The 20037-nt window shown below is 42.6% G+C and overlaps 1 protein-coding gene across 1 annotated transcript; it reads left to right on the top strand.

Moving 5' to 3' along the window:
- Positions 1-12739: 12739 nt before the first annotated feature.
- On the top strand, positions 12740-19817 carry LOC144614534 (uncharacterized). Its single transcript, XM_081791499.1, has 2 exons — positions 12740-12810; positions 14801-19817. The coding sequence occupies exon 2, from the start codon at positions 15336-15338 to the stop codon at positions 15939-15941; it is 606 nt and encodes a 201-aa protein (XP_081647625.1). The 5' UTR covers positions 12740-12810; positions 14801-15335; the 3' UTR covers positions 15942-19817.
- Positions 19818-20037: the final 220 nt, after the last annotated feature.

Genomic DNA, 20037 nt, shown 5'->3' with positions numbered 1-20037 from the left:
CAAAAATGTGTGTATATACACACATATTGATATCTGTATGTACACATAGAACTTAAAAAAATTTTTTTAACGTTTATTTATTTTTGAGAGACAGAGTACTAGTGGGGAAGGGGCAGAGAGAGAGGGAGACATAGAATTCAAAGCAGGCTCCAGGCTCCAAGCTGTCAGCACAGAGTCCGATGCAGGGCTCGAACTCACAAACCATGAGATCATGACCTGAGTCAAAGTCAGATGCTTAACTGCTCAACTGACTGAGCCACCCAGGTGTCCCTGTACACATAGAATTTTTAACCATGAGTATGTTACAGACCTCTTGCCCCTTGCAGCTAAATACATCAGTGTATGTGCTAAGAACAAGGATATTTAATTTACTTACACAGCTACAAGTATAGTGATCAGGAAAATTTAATACTGATACATAACACTATTTAACTTACAAACCTTATTCAAATTTTATCAGTTGTCCTGATAATGTATCACATTCTTTCTGGTTTAGAATCTAGTCAAGGTTTATACATTTCATTTAGACTCCTTTAATCTGGATCACTGCCTTATTGTTTATTTGTAATGACCTTGATATTTTTGAGTGTTACACAGTTTGGATTAGTGTGAGGTTTTCTCATTATTGGATTTAAATTATGCATTTTTTGGCATAAGGATTCCATAAGTGATGTGTCCTTGGTGTATCACATAAGGAAACATGGTATGTTAGTCCTATTATAGGTGATGATAACTTGGTTAACTCGATTAAGGTAGGTAAGCTGGGTTTTTCCACTGCAAAGTTACCATTTTTACCTTTGTAATTAGTACTTTGTGGGGAGGTATATTCTGGTTCTGTAAATAGCTTGTTTTTCAACAAATTTTCGTCCACTAGTTTTAGCATCCGTTGCTAAATGTGGCCTAAATCGACTTACTGATGGTTGCAAAAGAGTGGTTTTCTACCATCATCATTCCCTCAACATATGTTAGCCAGTATCTGTACTGTTTGCTCATTTTTTTAAAGTTTATTTATTTATTTTGAGAGAGAGTGTACGGGTGAATAGGGGACAGAGAGAGAGGGAGAGGATCCCAAACAGGCTTTGCACTGTCACCATAGAACCTGATGCGGGTCTTGATCCCATGAACTGTGAGATCATGATCTGAGCCAAAATCAAGAGTGAGACTTAACTGACATATTCCCCCCCCCCACCCCCAGCCGCCAGTGCCCCTACTTATTTACTCTTCATAAATTTGAGCACATCCTTACTCTGGCACAATATAATGTCCCATACTTATCTTGTACTCCCCCACCCCAGCCATGTAATCTGTTATTTCTTTAGGAGACCTTGTTCTTCACAGTGTGGAATGGTATTTAGAAATTAAGGCCTGAGAAATAGATATGCCCCTCATTACTGTGGGGATGGAAATGATAGGTAGATAAGGATGTTCACAGGTAGAAAGAATGAACCATGAGTTCGAACCACCAATTCTTAATTCAGCAGTATAGTGTTCTTTCTAGCCTTGCCCCATTACAAATTGCATCTTCTTTCTCTAAGCATAAAAAATGTTACTCCCAGTATCATCCACATATTAACTGAAGAGTATGGACATGCACTCCCAGCTACAACTTGGTTCTGTTGTTCACGGGAAAAGAATGGAGTATTGGACAACTAAAGCTAGAAGTGACTTTTGAATGGCATAGTCTCTACCATAAGTTTTCCCAGTCTCAGGTCACCAACTCTAAACCAAGTAAAATATCCTTGTTGGACCATGAAGAAAAGTATCTGATAGAAACATTAATCCAAAGATGGGCATATCCAGATGAGAACCCACCCGGTTAATGATCCCTTGCAGATACTAGGATAGCGAATGTAAAGGAATAGTTCCTTTGAAGGGTAAGTTGGGGAGCAGTTCTGGCCATTGACCAGCCCTGCATTAAGTCATCTATTCACCTCCCATTCCCCCCTATACTTAGAAGGAGCTTGACAATTTTCAGGCCATTGAGGACCACACTCCTCCATTGCTTCTTGAAAAAAAAAAAGTATTTTAGGAGAAACTAATGTTAAAGAGACCAAACCAGAATGTTGGTTACAAAGCAGTATATTGTAATTAAAAAGCAGATTCTGGAACCAGACTTGTCCAGTTGAGCTGTTTGCTAGTTGAGTAAGTGCAGACAAGATGCTTAACCTCTCTGTTCTGCAGCTTGTGTGTTCAGTGTGGGTAATAGCTCTTCTGTTATGGGGATTAAAACTATAATAGTAAGAGCTGTAGGTATTTAGGTATTATCTTCGACAGATGAAAGTATTACTATATATTTATATTCTTAAATTCTAAGCCAGAGAATAATAAACTATAGGCTCTTGGCCAAAGCCAGCTTGTATCCTATTTTTGTATGGCCTGAGACCTTGGAATTTCACATTTGTAAAGAATTGTAAGGAGAAAGCAAAGAGTATGGACCATAAAGCCTCAAACATTTACTGTCTGGGCCTTTATAAAAAGTTTGCCATCGTCTGGTCTGAGCAAATTTCAGTTTCTCAAAAACTCTTCTGAGATATATACATAATATGTGATAATACAGAAGAGTTTTAGCTCAATTTAGCACTTCTCAAACCACAGGATTTAAAACTTTGAGCACTTTAAACCTTCAGGAAGTCTAAAAAATGCCCAAAGCAACATCAGAAAACTTTTTTTTTAATACAAGGTTCTGGCCATATATGAAGAAGCAATATGCTATTATGCTATTATTAATGTCTGATTAACCTGCAGTGCTAAGAATACACGTTATTTCTTTCTCCATTTTTGCATGTAAGAACATTGAGGCTTTAAGACGTTATTTCCCCCAAGACAGTAGATAATAAATAGCACGACCAGAGTTTGAACTCCATTCTGACAGACTTTGAAGCTACTTTTAACTGCCATCTGCATGAATTACGTTGCAGGGCCAGAACCCCTAAAATTGCTCTATAGAGCATTCTCCCTGTCTCACATGAATGAATCATGAAGGTAAGAATGGAAAATCCATAGAAAAATACCAGATTTATCTAGGAAGCCTTTGTTACATTTCTACTCAGGCTTTTATTTTTTTGTTTATCGTAAATCAATAACCTAAGGGATACGTTTTATACTCTGTATTTCCTTGACTGTTTCTGACCTCACTAATGCCATTAATTTTCTAACATTTTTCTTTGGTGACTCAAGAGCCAACTCTGAAAATTAACTCAAACTGAGAAAGAACAGCCATGTTGAAAGCTTTAACTTGCCACTTGTAACCAAACTGAACACCATTTTCGGTTTTGCAGATTCTTTGTATATTCTGAGTACAAATCCTTTATCTGGTATGTGATTTGCAAAGATTTTCACCAAGTTCTCAAGTGGAAATTTTAAATATTTATGAGGTCAATTTTGAAATTGTTCTTTTATAGATCATGTTTTTGGTGTCATACAGAAGAAATCTTTGCCTAATCCAAGGTCCCTATGATTTTCTCCTATGTTTTCTTCCAGAAGTTTTATAAGTTAGGTTTTACATTTAGGTCTCTGATCCATTTTGATCATGTTTGATCATTCATTGTGATACTTGTACATGGTACAAAATGTAGGTTCATTTTAAAACGTGGATGCTCAGTTATTCCAACACCACTTTTGTTCAGGAGACAATCCTTTCTCCATTGAATTGGGTTTTCCATCTTTGTCAAAAACTGATTGACCATATATGAATGGGTTTTTTCTTTTCCTGGACTCTGTTCTGTCACATTGATCTTTGTGTTTATTCTTGTATCAATACCACTTGTTCCCAATTACTCTAGCTTTATAATAAGCCTGTCAATCAAGTAGAGAAGCTTTGCTTTTTCAAATTTGCTTTAGTTATTCTAGCTCTTTTGCTTTGAGTTGTAGAAGTATCTTGTTGATTTCTTTAAAAAAGTATTTGCTGGGACTTTCAAGGGAAGTGTGTTGGAATATTTCACATCTTAAATCTTCCAGTCTGTGGATGTGGCATAGCTCTATTTGGATCTTTTATTTCATCAGTACTTTTTGTTATTCAGTACACAGATGTTGCCTGTGTTTTTGTTAGACCTATACTTAAGTACTTCCTGAATTTTTTTTTTTTTTCATTCTTTATAGCCTCTAATTTGTCTGTTGTCTGCAACGTTATTTCTTATCCGATCTGGTTTTGTGTCTGTTTGGTTATTTTCCTTGTACTGTCTGGATCCTCCAGAGTGCTGTTGAATAGGAATGTTGAGAGAAATCATCTTTGCCTTTCTCTTCAAGCATTTAGTCCTTTACGTAGTACATTAACTGTAGGTTTTTGTAGATGTCTTTTTTTTTTATTAAATTTTTTTTTTCAACGTTTTTTATTTATTTTTGGGACAGAGAGAGACAGAGCATGAACGGGGGAAGGGCAGAGAGAGAGGGAGACACAGAATCGGAAACAGGCTCCAGGCTCCGAGCCATCAGCCCAGAGCCTGACGCGGGGCTCGAACTCACGGACCGCGAGATCGTGACCTGGCTGAAGTCGGACGCTTAACCGACTGCGCCACCCAGGCGCCCTGTAGATGTCTTTTATAAAGTTAAGGACAATCCTTCTATCCCCAGTTTGCTGAAATTTTTTCATCATGAACAGATGTTAAATTTTCTCAAGTGCTTTTTGTCTGCATCTGTTAAGATGTCATACACTTCTTCTGTAGTCTATGAATATGGTAAATTACATTAGTTTTCAAATGTTGGAATGATACTGCATTCCTGAGATAAACCCGCCTGACATGATGTATTGCTCTTTTCAAAAGTTGTTGTTTTCTGCTTGTTAATAGTAATTGTTGAGGAATTGTGCGTCTATGTTTATGAGGGATATTGGCCTATGGTCTTTCTTCGTGTAATGTTTTTTTCTTGCGTTGGTAACAAGGTAATGTTGCCCTTATAAAATGAGTTGAGAAGTGTTCTGTCCACTTCTATTTTATTTCTTCCTTTTAAAAAATATTTATTTTGAGAGAGAGAGAAGAGAGAAACAGTGTGCACATGTGCACAAGCTGGGGAGAGTTAGAGAGAGAGGGAGAGAGAGAATCTCAAACAGGCTCCATGCTCACCATGGAGCCCAATGCAAAGCTCGATCCCACAACTGTGAGATCATGACCTGAGCTGAAATCAAGAGTGGGATGCTTAACTGATGGAACCACAGGCACCCCTCTCCACTTCTGTTTGCTCAGTTTTTTGAGGAATTGTTTTGTTTTCTTAAAGGTTAGTAGTATATAAGCAGTCTAGGGCTGGTTTCATTGTTTTAGAAGCTTTTAAAACTTGAATTCAATGTCATTAATAGATACAGGAATACTGTAGTTGTCTATTTCTTCTTGAATGATTTAGGTAATTTGTGTCTTTTTAAGGAATTTGTCCATTTGATCCAAGTTGTCACCTGTGGCACAAAGCTGTCATAAAATTCCCTTATTATCCTTTTAATATCTTTAGGATCTATTAAAATGTCTTGCAGTCCTGCCATTGGTAATTTCTTGTAACCTCTTTTCGAAGTTTATTGTTTTTTCTCTGGTGTTTTTCACCTTTCAGTTCCATTGACTTCTGCTTCATTTATTATTTTCTTCCTTCTGCTTTTGTCTCCCAATACTCTAAAATTTCCCTCTAAGCATGCCTTAGTTGCATTCCACAAGTTCTTATATATTGTCTTTATATTTTGATTTTATTCGATTTAATTTATTTCCCATTTCCATTTGTAATTCCTTTTTTGACCCATGGTTAATTTAATTTCAAGATTTGGGGGATTTTCCTAATTTTTTCTGTGATTGATTCTCATTTAATTCTGTTGTGTCTGAGAATGTACTTTATGTGGCTTCACTTCCTTTAAATTCATTGCAGTTAGTTACATGGTCCAGGATATGATCCATCCTGGTGCCTGTTCCATATGCCCTTAAAAAAGAATGTGTATTCTGCTATTGTTGGGTAGAGCATTCTATAAATGTCAGTTAAGTGACGTTGATTAATAATGTTGTTGAGCTCTTCTGTTTCCTTAACTGATTTTCTTTCTGTTTATCCTATTGATTGGTGAGGGTGGTGGAGTCTCTGTGATTGTGGATTTGTTTAGCCTTCCAGTCCTTTCAGTTGTTAATATATTTTGAAGCTCTATTTCTTTGTGCATACATGTTTCATGCCTTTTTGGTCCAATTACCCCTTTATTATTATGTAATGTTCCTTTTTTCCTTGGTAATATTCTGTGTCTTGATGTCTTTTTTGATTATCATATAATCACTCTTGCTTTTTAAAAATCAGTGTTTGCCTAAAATTACATAGCCATTCCAGCTTTCTTTTGATTATTGTTGCTTTATTCTCCAATCCGACAATTTCTTTTTTTTTTAGTAAGACTAAGTTTATTCAATACCCTAGTAAAAGTGTTTTTTTTAAATGTTTATTTATCTTTGACACACACACACACACACACACACACACACACACACACCCACCATGAGCAGGGGAGGGGAAGAGAGAGAGGGAGACACAGAATCTGAAGCAGGCTCCAGACTCTGAGCTGTCAGTACAGAACCCAGTGTGGGGCTTGAACTCACGGACTGCAAGATCATGACGTGAGCTGAAGTTGGACACTTAACCGACTGAGCCACTCAGGGGCCCCCCTAGTAAAAGTTTTGAGTATAAGTATCCAACAGTATAAAAAGTACAAAAAAGATTTGTAGATTTCTAATATATTAATACAAAGTGCATGACTACATATAGTATATCCTATTCCAATCTGACAATTTCTGTTGTTGTGTGTATGCCATTTATATTTAATTGGTGTGTCTGTGCCATTTATATTTCATATAATTATTGATATGCTTGGATATAAATCTATATTTTCATTGCCTACTGTTTTTTCTTCCTTTTCTTGTTAATTGGAAGTTTTTTTGTGAATTCATATAATGTCCAATATTGACCTATTATTTATATCACTTTTTGTAATTGTTTTAGTGATTACCATAGGACTTGCAATATACGTCTTTAATTAATCACAGTCTACCTTCAAATAATGTATTCTACTTATACAGCCATATACCCACAATTCCTTCCTCCAAGGTTTTGTGCACTTGTCAAATATTTTTCTTTTGCACATGCTATAAAGCCATAACACATTGCTACTGTTTTTGATTTAGACAATTATCTTTTAGAGCAATTAAAAATACCAATTAAAATTTTAACTGCTTCTGGCAATCTTTATTTCTTTGTAGGACCAAATTTCTGTGTACTATCTTATTTTTCTGCCTGAAGAACTTCCTTTAAGATTCCTAGTAGTGCTAGTCTGCTAATGAATTCTCAGTTTTTTTGTTTGTTTGTTTTGGTTTTAAGAAGTATTTATTCCTGGGGCGCCTGGGTGGCGCAGTCGGTTAAGCGTCCGACTTCAGCCAGGTCACGATCTCACGGTCCGTGAGTTCGAGCCCCGCGTCGGGCTCTGGGCTGATGGCTCGGAGCCTGGAGCCTGTTTCCGATTCTGTGTCTCCCTCTCTCTCTGTCCCTCCCCCGTTCATGCTCTGTCTCTCTCTGTCCCAAAAATAAAATAAACGTTGAAAAAAAAAATTAAAAAAAAAAAAAAAAGAAGTATTTATTCCTTTAAAGTATTTAAATAAATAAAGTATTTAAATAAATAAAGAAGTATTTATTCATTAAAAAATTTTTTTTATTAAAAATTTAAAAATATTTATTTATTTTTGAGACAGAGAAAGAGTGCGAGCAGGGAAGGGAAAGAGAGAGAGGAAGACACAGAATTTGAAGCAGGCTCCAGGTTCCAAGCTGTCAGCACAGAGCCTGATGCAGGGCTCAGACTCACAAACTGTGAGATCGTGACCTGAGCCAAAGTTAGACGCTAGCCGACTGAGCCACCCAGATGCCCCTTCTACTTCATTTTTGAAAGGTATTTTTGCTGGGTGTGGCATTTGGGGTTGACAGATTTTTTTTTTTCTATATTGTATTGTCTTCTGGTTTGCATAGTTTCTGATAAGAATTGTTCTGTAATTCTCTCTCTCTTTGTCCCTTGTGTGTGAGTGTGTGTTGTGTCCTTCCCCCTCTCTCTGGCTATCTTCAAAATTTTCTCTTTATCTTGTATATTTTGCAGTTTCAATATAATGTGTCTAGCTGTGTTTTTATTTTAACCTTTAATTAAAAAAACGAAGGAAAAACCCATAGAAAAATACTCATTCACCTAGAAACTCTTTTACCCCTTATCAGTAAGACACTTCATGTAATAAATGAAAGGACTGAAGTGTGTGTGTGTGTGTGTGTGTGTGTGTGTGTGTGTGTGTGTATTTAAATTTGAGTATAGTTGACACACAATGTTACATTAATCTCAGGTTTACAACATAGTGACTTGACAAGTTTATACATCATGCTATGTTCACCACAAGTGTAGCTACAATCTGTCCTGATAAATTGCTATTACCCTTCTTATTCCTTATGTAGTGGCCTTTATTCCCATGACTTATTCATTCTGTAACTGGAAGTCTGTATCTCTCATTCCCCTTCACCCATTTTTCTCAACTTCCCACCCCTGCCCTGCTGGCAACCATCAGTTTGTTTGCTATATTTATAGGTCTGATTCTGCTTTTTGTTTGTTCATTTTTTTTAAAGACTTAATTTTTTAATATATTTATATATATTTTTTGAGAAGTCGTGCACATGAGTGGGGGAGGGGCACAAGGAGAGTGGGGAGAGAATCTTAAACAGGGCTCAATCCCATGGCCATGGGATCATGACCTGAGCCAAAATCAAGAGTCCAATGCTCAACTGACTGAGCCACTCAGGAGCCCCTAAAGATTAAACTTATGAGTGAAATCATATGGTATTTGACTTTCTCAGTCTAGCTTATTTCACTTAGCATAACACTGTCTAGGTCCATCCATGTTGTAACATTCCATTGTATGTCGAAGGATATATTTTTTAAAGCATTAGAAGGCCTTGTTTGTATACACTTTGTCATTGGTTATATTTTGTAGCTCACTAATGTCCTTCACTTTTAAACCCTTTTACTTTAATACATAATCAAAGAACTAGTTCCAAAAATTAACTTACACTTTCACAAAGAATAGTCATATATTATGGAATATTTAAAATTGATTTTTAACTTGAATATATACCTCTTGAATTTGTGTTATCTGCATGAAGAACCACTAGAAACACACACACACAAAAGCTAACAAAACTTAGTGCATGGACATTTGGTAAAGGCAAACCTGGGGTCAGGATGGGATAAGAGTTCTCAATGTATATTTGTATAATTTTTTATGAACCATATGATCATACTACCAAGTGTAGGAAAAAACTCAATTTAAAAATTCTCCCCAAATTGCAATATTGGAGCTCATGTTTCCATTTGAACAGTTTAATTATTTGATTAGAGTCTCACTTATGATAAGCACTGAGCAATGCATAGAATTGTTGAATCACTATACGAATCACCTGAAACTAATATAACACTGAATGTTAACTATACTGGAATTAAAAGAAAAAAGAAAAAGAAAATATTCCCATTTTTAACCCCTTAAAGTTGCACTGTTTAAGAACTGCAGAGTGATGTCAGCAAAAATTATGGAGAAAGTAGTTCCAAGGGCCCAGCTTCCACAGAAACAACAATAAAATGTCAAAAGCTCAGAATCAACTTCACTGGGATCCTGGAAGATGGCTAAAGATGTACAACCACCCAGTGAATGGTGAATTGAGAAAACAGCAACTTGAATATGGTAGGGGAGCTTTGTGGTATTTTACTTGCCCTTGCTTCACCCACCTCCCCTACTCAGCGATGGTCTTGACGGGGACAGCCTACACTCACATCTGGTAGGAACCAGATCGTTGGCTTCAGAGGGACCAGAGCTAACTGTGTTCCCAAAGAACTGTGTTTTGTCTGTTCAGAATCATCTGGGGGCTACCTGAAGGACTGATGCCATGTGCTTGATTTTGTTCCATCTATATTGGAACAAAAGATGAAAATTACAAGGGTTTCAGGAGCTCTATGAGAGGAATGGGGGGGGGGCAGAAACAAATATATATTTCTATTATCTCACAACCCATTTCTCATCAGAAACCATGGAATCCAGAAGGCAATGGATAACTCCTATATGATTTAAAACAAAAAAACATGAAACGACAATTATAAACCTATATTAATGGGGTATACAAGGTATAAAGATGTAATTTGTGATAACCTAAAGAGAAGAAGACAGATATATGGGAGCAGAGTCTTTTATACCATTGAAGCTAGGTTGGTATTAATTCAAAATAAGTTGTAATACATTTAAGAGATTAACTGTAACCTCAGAGTAACTGCTAAGAAAATAACTAAAAGACATGCAGAAAATGAGAAGGAAATCATAACGATACAAAAAAATCAAACACAAGATATGGCATTAATGGAGGAACTGAGGAACAAAAATGGTAAGATGTATGTAAAACAAGTAGCAATATAGCAGAAGGAATCTTCTTAGGAATTAATTTAAATGTGAATTAAATTATGGATTATTAATGTGATGTCAATTAAGCTTCCCAATTAAAAGGTAGAGTTTGGCAAAATGGGTAAGACAAGATCCAACTATATGCTGTCTACAAGCGACTCACTTTAGAATCAAAGAGCCTAGTGTCCTGCACTAACCTAAATGTAAATGTAATGTGATTACAATCACATATGAATAAAGGTCCAGGGAAACCCCACCTTTGTTGCCATGAACTTCCTTTCCTTGAAACCTCTGGATAGGTAGAGAATTTACTTTTTACAAATGAATAAACTTTCTTTCCTCCTTTCTCCCCCTACCCTCTTTTTCCTTTCTTTCTTTTTTCTTTCTTTCTTTCTTTCTCCCTCTTTTCGTTCTTTCTCTTCTTTCTTTCTTTCTTTCTTTCTTTCTTTCTTTCTTTCTCTTTCTTTCTTTCTCTTTCTTTTTTCTCTATGTATCAATCATCTATCTATCTATCTATCTATCTATCTATCTATCTATCTATCTTAGTCATATATGGATATAGATGTATATCTTCATTCTCAATTGCCTTTGGTCTATTTTTTCAATACTTTCATCAGTAACACACTGGTTTAGTTACCATAGCTTAGCAGTGAGTCTTGATATTTGGTAAAGGAAGGATGTCTTCCCATCTTGTTCTCTTTTAGGGTGTCTTGGCAGTTTCCAGTAAGGGTAATAAGAGATACAAACAGAACCATCTATGTAGTATTCTTTCTTTAAAAAAAATCTGAATCAAATTGAACCTCTAATTCTAACCATTGGCATATGGAATGTATGGAGAAATATTTGTGATAACATGAATAAAACTGAAGGGCATTATGCTAAGTGAAATAAGCCAGACAGAGAAAGACAAATACTTCCTGTTATCACTTACGTATAGAATCTAGGAGGGGGGAAAATAAAAAGCTGAATTCATAGAAATAGGGAGTAGAATGATGGTAGTTGCTTGAGGTTGAAAGGTGGGGAAAATGAGGAGAGGTTGGTTTAAAGGGTATAAACTTTCAGTTATAAGATGAATAGGGTCTGAGGATTTGATAGTGCCCTATTGCATACTTGAAATTTGCTGCGGGTAGAACTCACAGGTTCTCACCAAAACAAACAGAGTTAGGTTGATGGATGTGCGAATTCATCGTGGAAATCCTTTCACAATGAACCCATGTCAGTTCACCACGTACATTTTAAATATATTACAACTTTTTTCTCAATCGTATCTCAATGAAGCTGAAAAAAAGTTGAATTTGTTACCATTATCGGATCAAGATCCCCCACTTTCACACCTAATTTTGAATAATCATGGCTCATTGATTTCAACCACCCTGTAGAAAAATAAAACATCTTATTGTATTTTATGATGTCAAGTGCAGAATGGACAGTAGGTGATATGCTGAAAGCAAACTAAAGAGACATTTTCAAGATGTATTTCAGGCTTTTCTTTTCCAAACTGCGGTACTTCCTTTACTTCCCTGCCACTACAATTTTTTTTTTCATTTATCAGAAAATACCCTCATTTCCAAGTGCCCAATTAAACGGAGAGGAGTGGGAAACTTTAGTTGTTTGTCTTGTGGTCTGGATCCATCAGAAGTTACTCTTTGTTTTTGCGGAAATTATTATCATTGGAAAGAAAACCTCATATCAGGTAAACGTCGTCAGAGATCTCGACACTTCCACATACACTAGCATCAAACCGGCCTTGAGAGCCTAGCTTCACTTCTCTCTCCTATACAGCTACATTTCTTTACAGTCGCACCTATTAGTACTGTAATTAAAAAATATATATATTTACATATATATATAATTTTTTTTTTTTTTTTTTTTTTTTTTTTTTTTAGAGAGAGAACGAGTGGGGGAGACAGGCAGAGAGACCGAGGGGGAGGGGGGAGGGAGAAAGAAAGAATGTTAAGTACGCTTCACGCTCAGCGCAGAGCCACAGAGCCGGAAGCTGGGCTCAATCCCAAGACCCTGAGATCATGACCTGAGCCAAAATCAAGAGTCGGAGGCTCAACCCATTGAGCCACCCACAGGCGTTCCTAATGAAGGTTTTTTTAAACAAGTAAAGAAGGAAAAGAAAAAGAAAAGAAAGGTCAAACGCTAATAGCACCTGAGAACGGACTTAACTGCAACTGTTAGACATTTAAGGGGGGGAAAAGTGGCAACCTTTAGAGCCGCATTACGGAGGATTCTGGGAAGTGTAGTCCAGGCCTGGGGGAGTCTCAGCCACTGCCACGGAAAGAAGCTATAAGCCCTTTGTACCGCAGGGGGTTCTGGGAAGAGTAGTCTAGGGACGGTGGCCGACAGGGCACTTCCGCCCTGGGAGGGCGAAGCCGCGTTCATCGGTACCTTCTGGGAGGTGAGTCGGTGCCGAGCCCCTGCGTCTCTGCCAAGCTTGCCTGGGCGCGGAGCCCGCAAGTGCCGCCCTCTCGCTCGGGGAATAGAAGAGGCATAGAAGCCGCTGAGGGCCGGGGCGGCGGGGTGTGTCACCTTGGCGTTGCGGGCGGGCGGGGGTCGCGACCTCGGTTTCTCTCGCCTCCCCCACTCCTACACGCTCTGCCGCCTTCTAGCGACATTTCGCGGACTTGTTTACTTTCTCCATGTGTCCTCTGTAAAGTGGAATTAAGGGTAGTACCTTTCTAGTAGGCACTAGTGTAGTGGGGTTCACGTGAAGTAAGTAGATGTAAGAATGCTGGAAAGCGATCCTGGCACAGGGACGGTGGCCGGTGGTTACCAATCTAGGATTTATTTCCAAGAAGCGCTCGGTTCCTGGAAGCTTGTGAGCCCGGGGTGAGTTCAGCGCTGCAGCGTCACTGGCCCTTCTCTGACGCCTGCACGAAGCAGGGCCCTTTAGGATTCCTCTTGACTCTTCACTACCCCACCCCACCCCCTTTTTAAAAGAAGGGCTGGCCTCACTCCCAGCTCGGGCCTGTGATTGTCCTCCGTGATTTATCCTGGACCAGAGACAAAATTGTGATCTCTCCCAGCCTCCTTTCCTGTCTCTGCCCCAAGTTCTCAGGGGTGCAGAGGAGAAGTGACCCCCAGCGTCCTGCTAACTGGAAGAGCGGACCTAGGCCGGCCGACTCCATTTTGTTCTGTGTCCTCCATCTTGAGTGACTATGTCCCCGACGTGGCCCCCTTTCCGGGAAAACCACAGAAAGAAATTCCCGCTCAAACCTCAGACCATGCCTACTCCCCTGGAGTAACTTCCTGCTCACCCGTTCAAACTTCCCGTTCAAATCACACACGGCAACCTGCGCAACGGGACTCTGACCTTTCCCCAGCCTGGCTAAGGCCATGACCATCACCCCACCAACTGCCACTAGATCCCTATAAAACCTTTGTGCTTTTGAAACTCGCTCTCTCTCCGGCATCTCACCGCTGCGTCGGTGCAGGTAGGGGATTGAGCTCGAGCTAGCTCGAATAAAGGCTCTTTGCTTTTGCATTGGACTCGGCTCCCTGGTGGTCTTTGGGGAATCACGAATTCTGGGCATAACATTTGGGGGCTCGTCCAGGATCCCCAAGACCCCCGAGGGACCCCCGACCCGGAGAGCCTGACTGGCCATGGTTAGTGTCTGTTCGTTCCCTGTCTCTTCTGTGTGAGCTCATTTCTGAAATTCTGGTAGTGCCTGGTGCGGTCTAAGTGGATGCACTGGAGGACCACGGGCCGGGAGTTCTGGAAGACATTCCGATCCTCCCTTCTGAAGGGACGTGGATTCCCCTCAAAGGTCTGAGACGAGGCGGGTCGCTCCCGCCGGTCAGTGTGAGGCCATCGTCTAGCTTTCAGTTTTGCTTCCATGGAGTTGGAAGACTGTTTCTAGGGGCCCTCTGTTTGTCTGTTTCTGTGTTTCTCTGTTTTGTTCTGTGGACTTACTGGACGGACGTTATGGGACAGACTCAGACTACTCCTCTAAGTATTATGATTGATCACTTTAAGGATGTCAGGGGAAGAGCTAACAACCTCAGTGTGGAAGTCCGAAAGGGTCAGTGGCAGGTTTTTTGTTCTAGCGAGTGGCCAGCTTTCAATGTCGGATGGCTGCCAGAGGGAACCTTCGACCTCCCTACCATCCACCGAGTCAGGGGTACCATCTCTCGGCCTAAGACGGGCCATCCTGATCAGCTCCCTTACATTACCACTTGGCAGGACCTTGTAGAAGACCTACCCTCTTGGCTTAAGCCCTTCCTAGCCCCACGCCCCTCTGGAGCCGAAACCCATTCTTGCTTTGCAGGGGACAGAGAAGAAGGAGAACAAGAAAAGTCTTATCCAGCCTTCAGCACCCCTCTACCCTGTCCTACAAGGGGGGACTAAAGAAGAATTAATTTTTCCTCTCCTGTATAACCCCCTCTAGGATGCCGGAAGAACACCATCCTCCCCCTCCAGGGGAAGCAGATGCTGTTCCGAGAGCGGGAGGTGGAAACGCTCCAGTGGGAAGCCCGCCCTTTACCAGACAAAGGGCTCAGAGGGAGAAATCCGCCTCTGCTGCTGACTCTACTATTCTGCCTCTGCGAGCCACCGGACCCCCAGACGTGGAGGGGAATCAGCCCTATCACTATTGGCCTTTCGCCACTAGTGACCTCTACAATTGGAAAGCTCAGAATCCTAAGTTTTCCGAGAAACCGGCAGGGCTTATTGATTTATTAGACTCTGTTGTTTTTACCCATCAGCCCACATGGGACGATTGCCGGCAGCTTTTGCAGGTCCTGTTCATGACTGAGGAAAGAGACAGAATCCTCAATAAGGCCTGAAAACTAGTTCCGGGCGCAGACGGGAATCCCACCACCAACCAGGCTCAGATAGATGCCTCCTTCCCCTTAACTTGGCCCGAGTGGGATTTCAACACGGCAGAAGTTAAGGAGAGGCCCCGGGTCTACCGCCAGACTCTAATGGGGGGTCTCCGAATGGCTGCTAGGAAGCCAACCAATTTGGCCAAGGTAGGAAATGTGCAACAGGAAAAAGATGAATCTCTGGCTGCCTTTTTAGAACGGATCATGGAGGCATTCCGTACCTATACCCCCATGGATCCAGAGGCTCCGGAAAGCAAGGCAGCTGTTATCATGGCCTTTGTAAACCAGTTGGCCATAGACATTAGGAAAAAATTACAGAAAATAGATAGACTAGGAGAAAAAAGTCTGCAGGACTTACTGGTGGTAGCCGAAAAGGTATATAATAACCGGGAGCCTCCTGAGGACAAGCAGGCTCACGCCATGGCGGCTGCCAGCAGTAAGCAGACTCGAGACCTGGCCAGAATACTACTAGCTACCACTGCTGACTCCCCCGAGGAACGAGACCGCTGTCTCTGGCAGCTGGAAGACGACTCAAAAGGAGGTAAAGGAACCACCAAGGGGGGGAAGCAGAGGCTGCAGAAAGATCAGTGCGCATACTGCAAGGAGATGGGGCATTGGGCCCAAGACTGTCCGAAAAAGGCCAACGGGAAGGGAAGCAAGACTGATAAAGTAAAAGTCTTAGAGCTAGATGAGCTGAGTGATTAGGGGAGTCGGGGTTCGGACCCTCTCCCCGAGCCCAGGGTAACTCTTAAAGTGGAGGGGACCCCTGTTGACTTCCTTGTTGACACTGGAACGCAACATTCGGTCCTCTGCACCCCACAAGGAAAACTAGCCAGCAAGAAGTCCTGGGTACAAGGGGTGACTGGTATGAGCCAGTATTCATGGACTACCCGAAGAACAGTAGATTTGGGAACGGGCCAGGTATCCCACTCCTTCATGGTAATACCAGAATACCCCTACCCGCTGTTAGGACAGGACTTACCAAGATTGGAGCTCAGATAACTTTCAGACAAGGGGGGGCCTCAGGTCACCGATGGCAAGGGCCACCCCATCCAGGTCCTGACCATGAAACTAGAGGATGAATACCGCCTCCACTAGGAGGCTCTCCCGAGAGAGGATAATATAGACAGATGGCTACAAGAATTCCCCTCGGTTTGGGCAGAGACTGGGGGATAGGACTAGCCACTCACAGGACCCCAGTCCTGGTAGAGCTCAAGCCAGGAGAAGGTCCGGTAAGGATCAAACAATACCTCATGTCTCGGAAGGCCCGGAAGGGGATCCAGCCACACATCCGGAGACTATGAAGCCTAGGGGTACTAGTTCTTGCCAGTCTGGAACACCCTCCTACTGCCGGTCAAAAAGCCTCACACAAATGACTATCGACTGGTACAAGACCTCTGGGAAGTAAATAAGAGGGTCACGGACATACACCCAACTGTTCCCAACCCATATACTCTCTTGAGCTCCTTGGTGCCCTCCAGGGCCTGGTATATTGTACTAGATTTAAAGGATGCCTCTTCAGTCTGCTGCTGGCACCCCAAAGCCAACCCTTGTACACCTTCAAGTGGCATGATCCAGAGGAGTGCTACAGCGGACAACTCACCTGGACACGGCTGCCTCAGGGGTTCAAAAATTCGCCCACCATCTTCGACGAGGCACTACACGAGGACCTGGGTCCTCGTGAGTACAGAAAGGAGTACCCTGGCCTCACCCTTCTACGGTACGTAGATGACATCCTGATTGCTGCTGAGACGGCCGAGGACTGTGAGCGAGGGACCCAGGATCTGCTGGCTACCCTGGGGGGCCTTGGGGTACTGGGCATCCACGAAAAAGGCTAAGATATGCAGGGAGAGGGTAAGTTACCTGGGATACATCCTGGAGGGCGGACAGCGGCGGTTATCAGATGCCAGAAAAGAAACTGTCCTGAAGATTCCTACTCCCACCTCCCGAAAGGAAGTAAGGGAATTCCTAGGATCGGCCGTCTACTGCCGCCTCTGGGTTCTGGGTTTTGCTGAGATCGCCAGGCCCCTATATGAAGCTACCAAAGAGGGGAAAACATTTGAATGGACTGAAAAAGAAGAAACTGCCTTTAATCAGTTAAAAAAGCCCCTCCTAGGTGCCTCAGCCCTGGGCCTGCCAGACATTACGAAGCCCTTCCACCTCTTTGTAGATGAACACAAGGGAATAGCAAAAGGGGTTCTAACTCAAGCCTTAGGCCCCTGGAACCGCCCCGTGGCTTACCTGTCCAAAAAGCTAGACCCAGTGGCTGCCGGCTGGCCGCCATGCCTAAGAATTATTGCGGCGACAGCACTCCTAGTCAAGGACACAGACAAACTGACCCTAGGACAGGAGATCTGGATCACGACCCCACACACCATTGAAGGGGTCCTGAAACAGCCTCCTGATAGATAGATGAGCAACACACGTATGACTCATTACCAGAGCCTCCTACTCAACCCTCCACGGGTGCAGTTCTGCCCCAGTGCAGCCCTCAATCCTGCAACCCTGCTGCCTGACCCTGACCTAGATGCTCTACCACGTGACTGTGTGGGGATCCTGGAGCAAGTACATGGATTCCAGACGGATCTGACCGACCGGCCCCTCCCCGATGCTGAGGCTACTTGGTTCACTGATGGCAGCAGCTTTGTGCGGGATGGACACAGGTATGCGGGTGCAGGGGTGGGCACTGAAACGGACACCGTATGGGTGGAGGCTCTACCCTCTGGAACATCAGACCAATGAGCAGAGCTCATCGCCCTCACCAAGGCGCTGATGCTGGGAGCTGGAAAACGGCTTAACATCTACACAGACAGCCGTTATGCATTTGCCACAGCTCATATTCATGGGGCAATTTATCAGGAGAAGGGGTTACTGACGGCAGAAGGACTGACTATAAAAAATAACCAGGAGATACTTGACCTGCTTACAGCCTTATGGCTTACTGCCAAGCTGGCCATTATCCACTGCCAAGGGCACTAGAAAACTGATAACCCAGTAGCTTGAGGTAATCAAAAGGCTGACCAGGCAGCCAAGGCAGTAGCCCTTACTTCAGTCCCCACCATGACCATATAACTACCGGACCCGGGAGGCCCGGTTTTACCAGACCAGCCCAAATACTCCCAGGAGGAGTTACAGCAGATCAATAAACTCCCCACGGCCCAGGAGATAAAGGGATGGTGGTATACACCTAACAAGGAGCTTGTGCTGCCAGACCGGCTCGGAGTCTCAATATTAGAACACATACATCGGTCTACTCACATGGGGGCCCGAAAATTAAAAGACTTAATCCGACATGCCAGAATCAAGATTCACCAACAGGACACCAAAATAGAGCAAGTTGTATCTGTCTGCAAGACCTGCCAACTCACCAACGCGAGAGCCACATCAAATAAAAAAGGAACCAGGCTCAGAGGCACCAGACCGGGAGCCCAATGGGAAGTCGATTTCACTGAAGTCAAACCAGGAAAGTATGGTTATAAATATCTTTTAGTATTTACAGACACCTTCTCTGGCTTGGTGGAGGCATACCCAACCAAGCATGAAACGGCTCAGACGGTGGCTAAGAAGCTACTAGAAGACATCTTACCTAGGTATGGTTTTTGTGCCATGATAGGATCAGACAGTGGACCAGCTTTTATCTCGCAGGTAACGCAGGCAGTAGCCAAGGTGATGGGGGCAAACTGGAAATTGCATTGTGCTAATAGGCCCCAGAGCTCAGGACAGGTAGAAAGAATGAATAGAACCCTAAAAGAGACCCTTACCAAATTAACCATGGAGACTGGCGGGGACTGGGTGACTCTCCTACCGTATATCCTTTACCAGGTTAGGAACACTCCTTACACCCTGGGTTTTACTCCCTACGAGATCATGTTTGGCAGGCCACCCCCTATTATTCCCAACCTTCGAGCTGAACTTGCTGAGTTTAAAGATCAAGAACTTTTTCTTTCCTTGAGAGGGCTCCAGAAGGCACATGAGGACAATTGGCCGTGCCTCCATGCCATCTACAAGGCTGGCCCAACCCTGACACCTCATCAGTACAGGCCGGGAGACTGGGTCTACGTCAAGAGGCACTGCCGAGGGACCCTCGAGCCGCGCTGAAAAGGACCCTACATCGTGGTGCTGACAACCCCCACCGGTCTCAAAGTAGACGGCATTGCGACCTGGGTCCATCACACCCACGTTCGGCCAGCAGACCCCTCCTGGACCTAGGTCAGCCAACTCCATTTTGTTCTGTGTCCTCCATCTTGAGTGACTATGTCCCCAACATGGCCCCCTTTCCAGGAAAACTGCAGAAAGAAATTCCCGCTCAAACCTCAGACCACGCCTCCTCCCCTGGAGTAACTTCCCGCTCATCCGCTCAAACTTCCCATTCAAACCATGCCCGGCAACCTGCGCAAAGGGACTCTGACCCTTCCCCAGCCAATCGGCTAAGGCCATGACCATCACCCCACCAACTGCCCCTAGATCCCTATAAAACCTTTGTGCTTTTGAAACTCGCTCTCTCTCCAGCATCTCACCGCTGTGTCAGTGCAGGTAGAGGATTGAGCTCGAGCTAGCTCGAATAAAGGCTCTTTGCTTTTGCATTGGACTCGGCTCCCTGGTGGTCTTTGGGGATCACGAATTCTGGGCATAACACTAACAGTGTCCCAATCTCAATCACAAGTTAGCAAATATAAAAGTCTAATGAATCGACATTTCACTGTGATTGTGATTTGTATTTCCCTCATGATAAATGATGTTGAGTCATGTGCTTTTTTTTTTTTTTTAGTGTGCTTTTTTTTCACCACCTCTATATCCTTTC

This window comes from Panthera onca, chromosome E2, assembly GCF_046562875.1.
Source record: "Panthera onca isolate mPanOnc1 chromosome E2, mPanOnc1 haplotype 2, whole genome shotgun sequence".
Lineage (NCBI taxonomy): Eukaryota > Metazoa > Chordata > Mammalia > Carnivora > Felidae > Panthera > Panthera onca.
The sequence above is the reverse complement of the archived record's forward strand: the minus strand, read 5'-3'. Positions and strand labels throughout refer to the sequence as shown.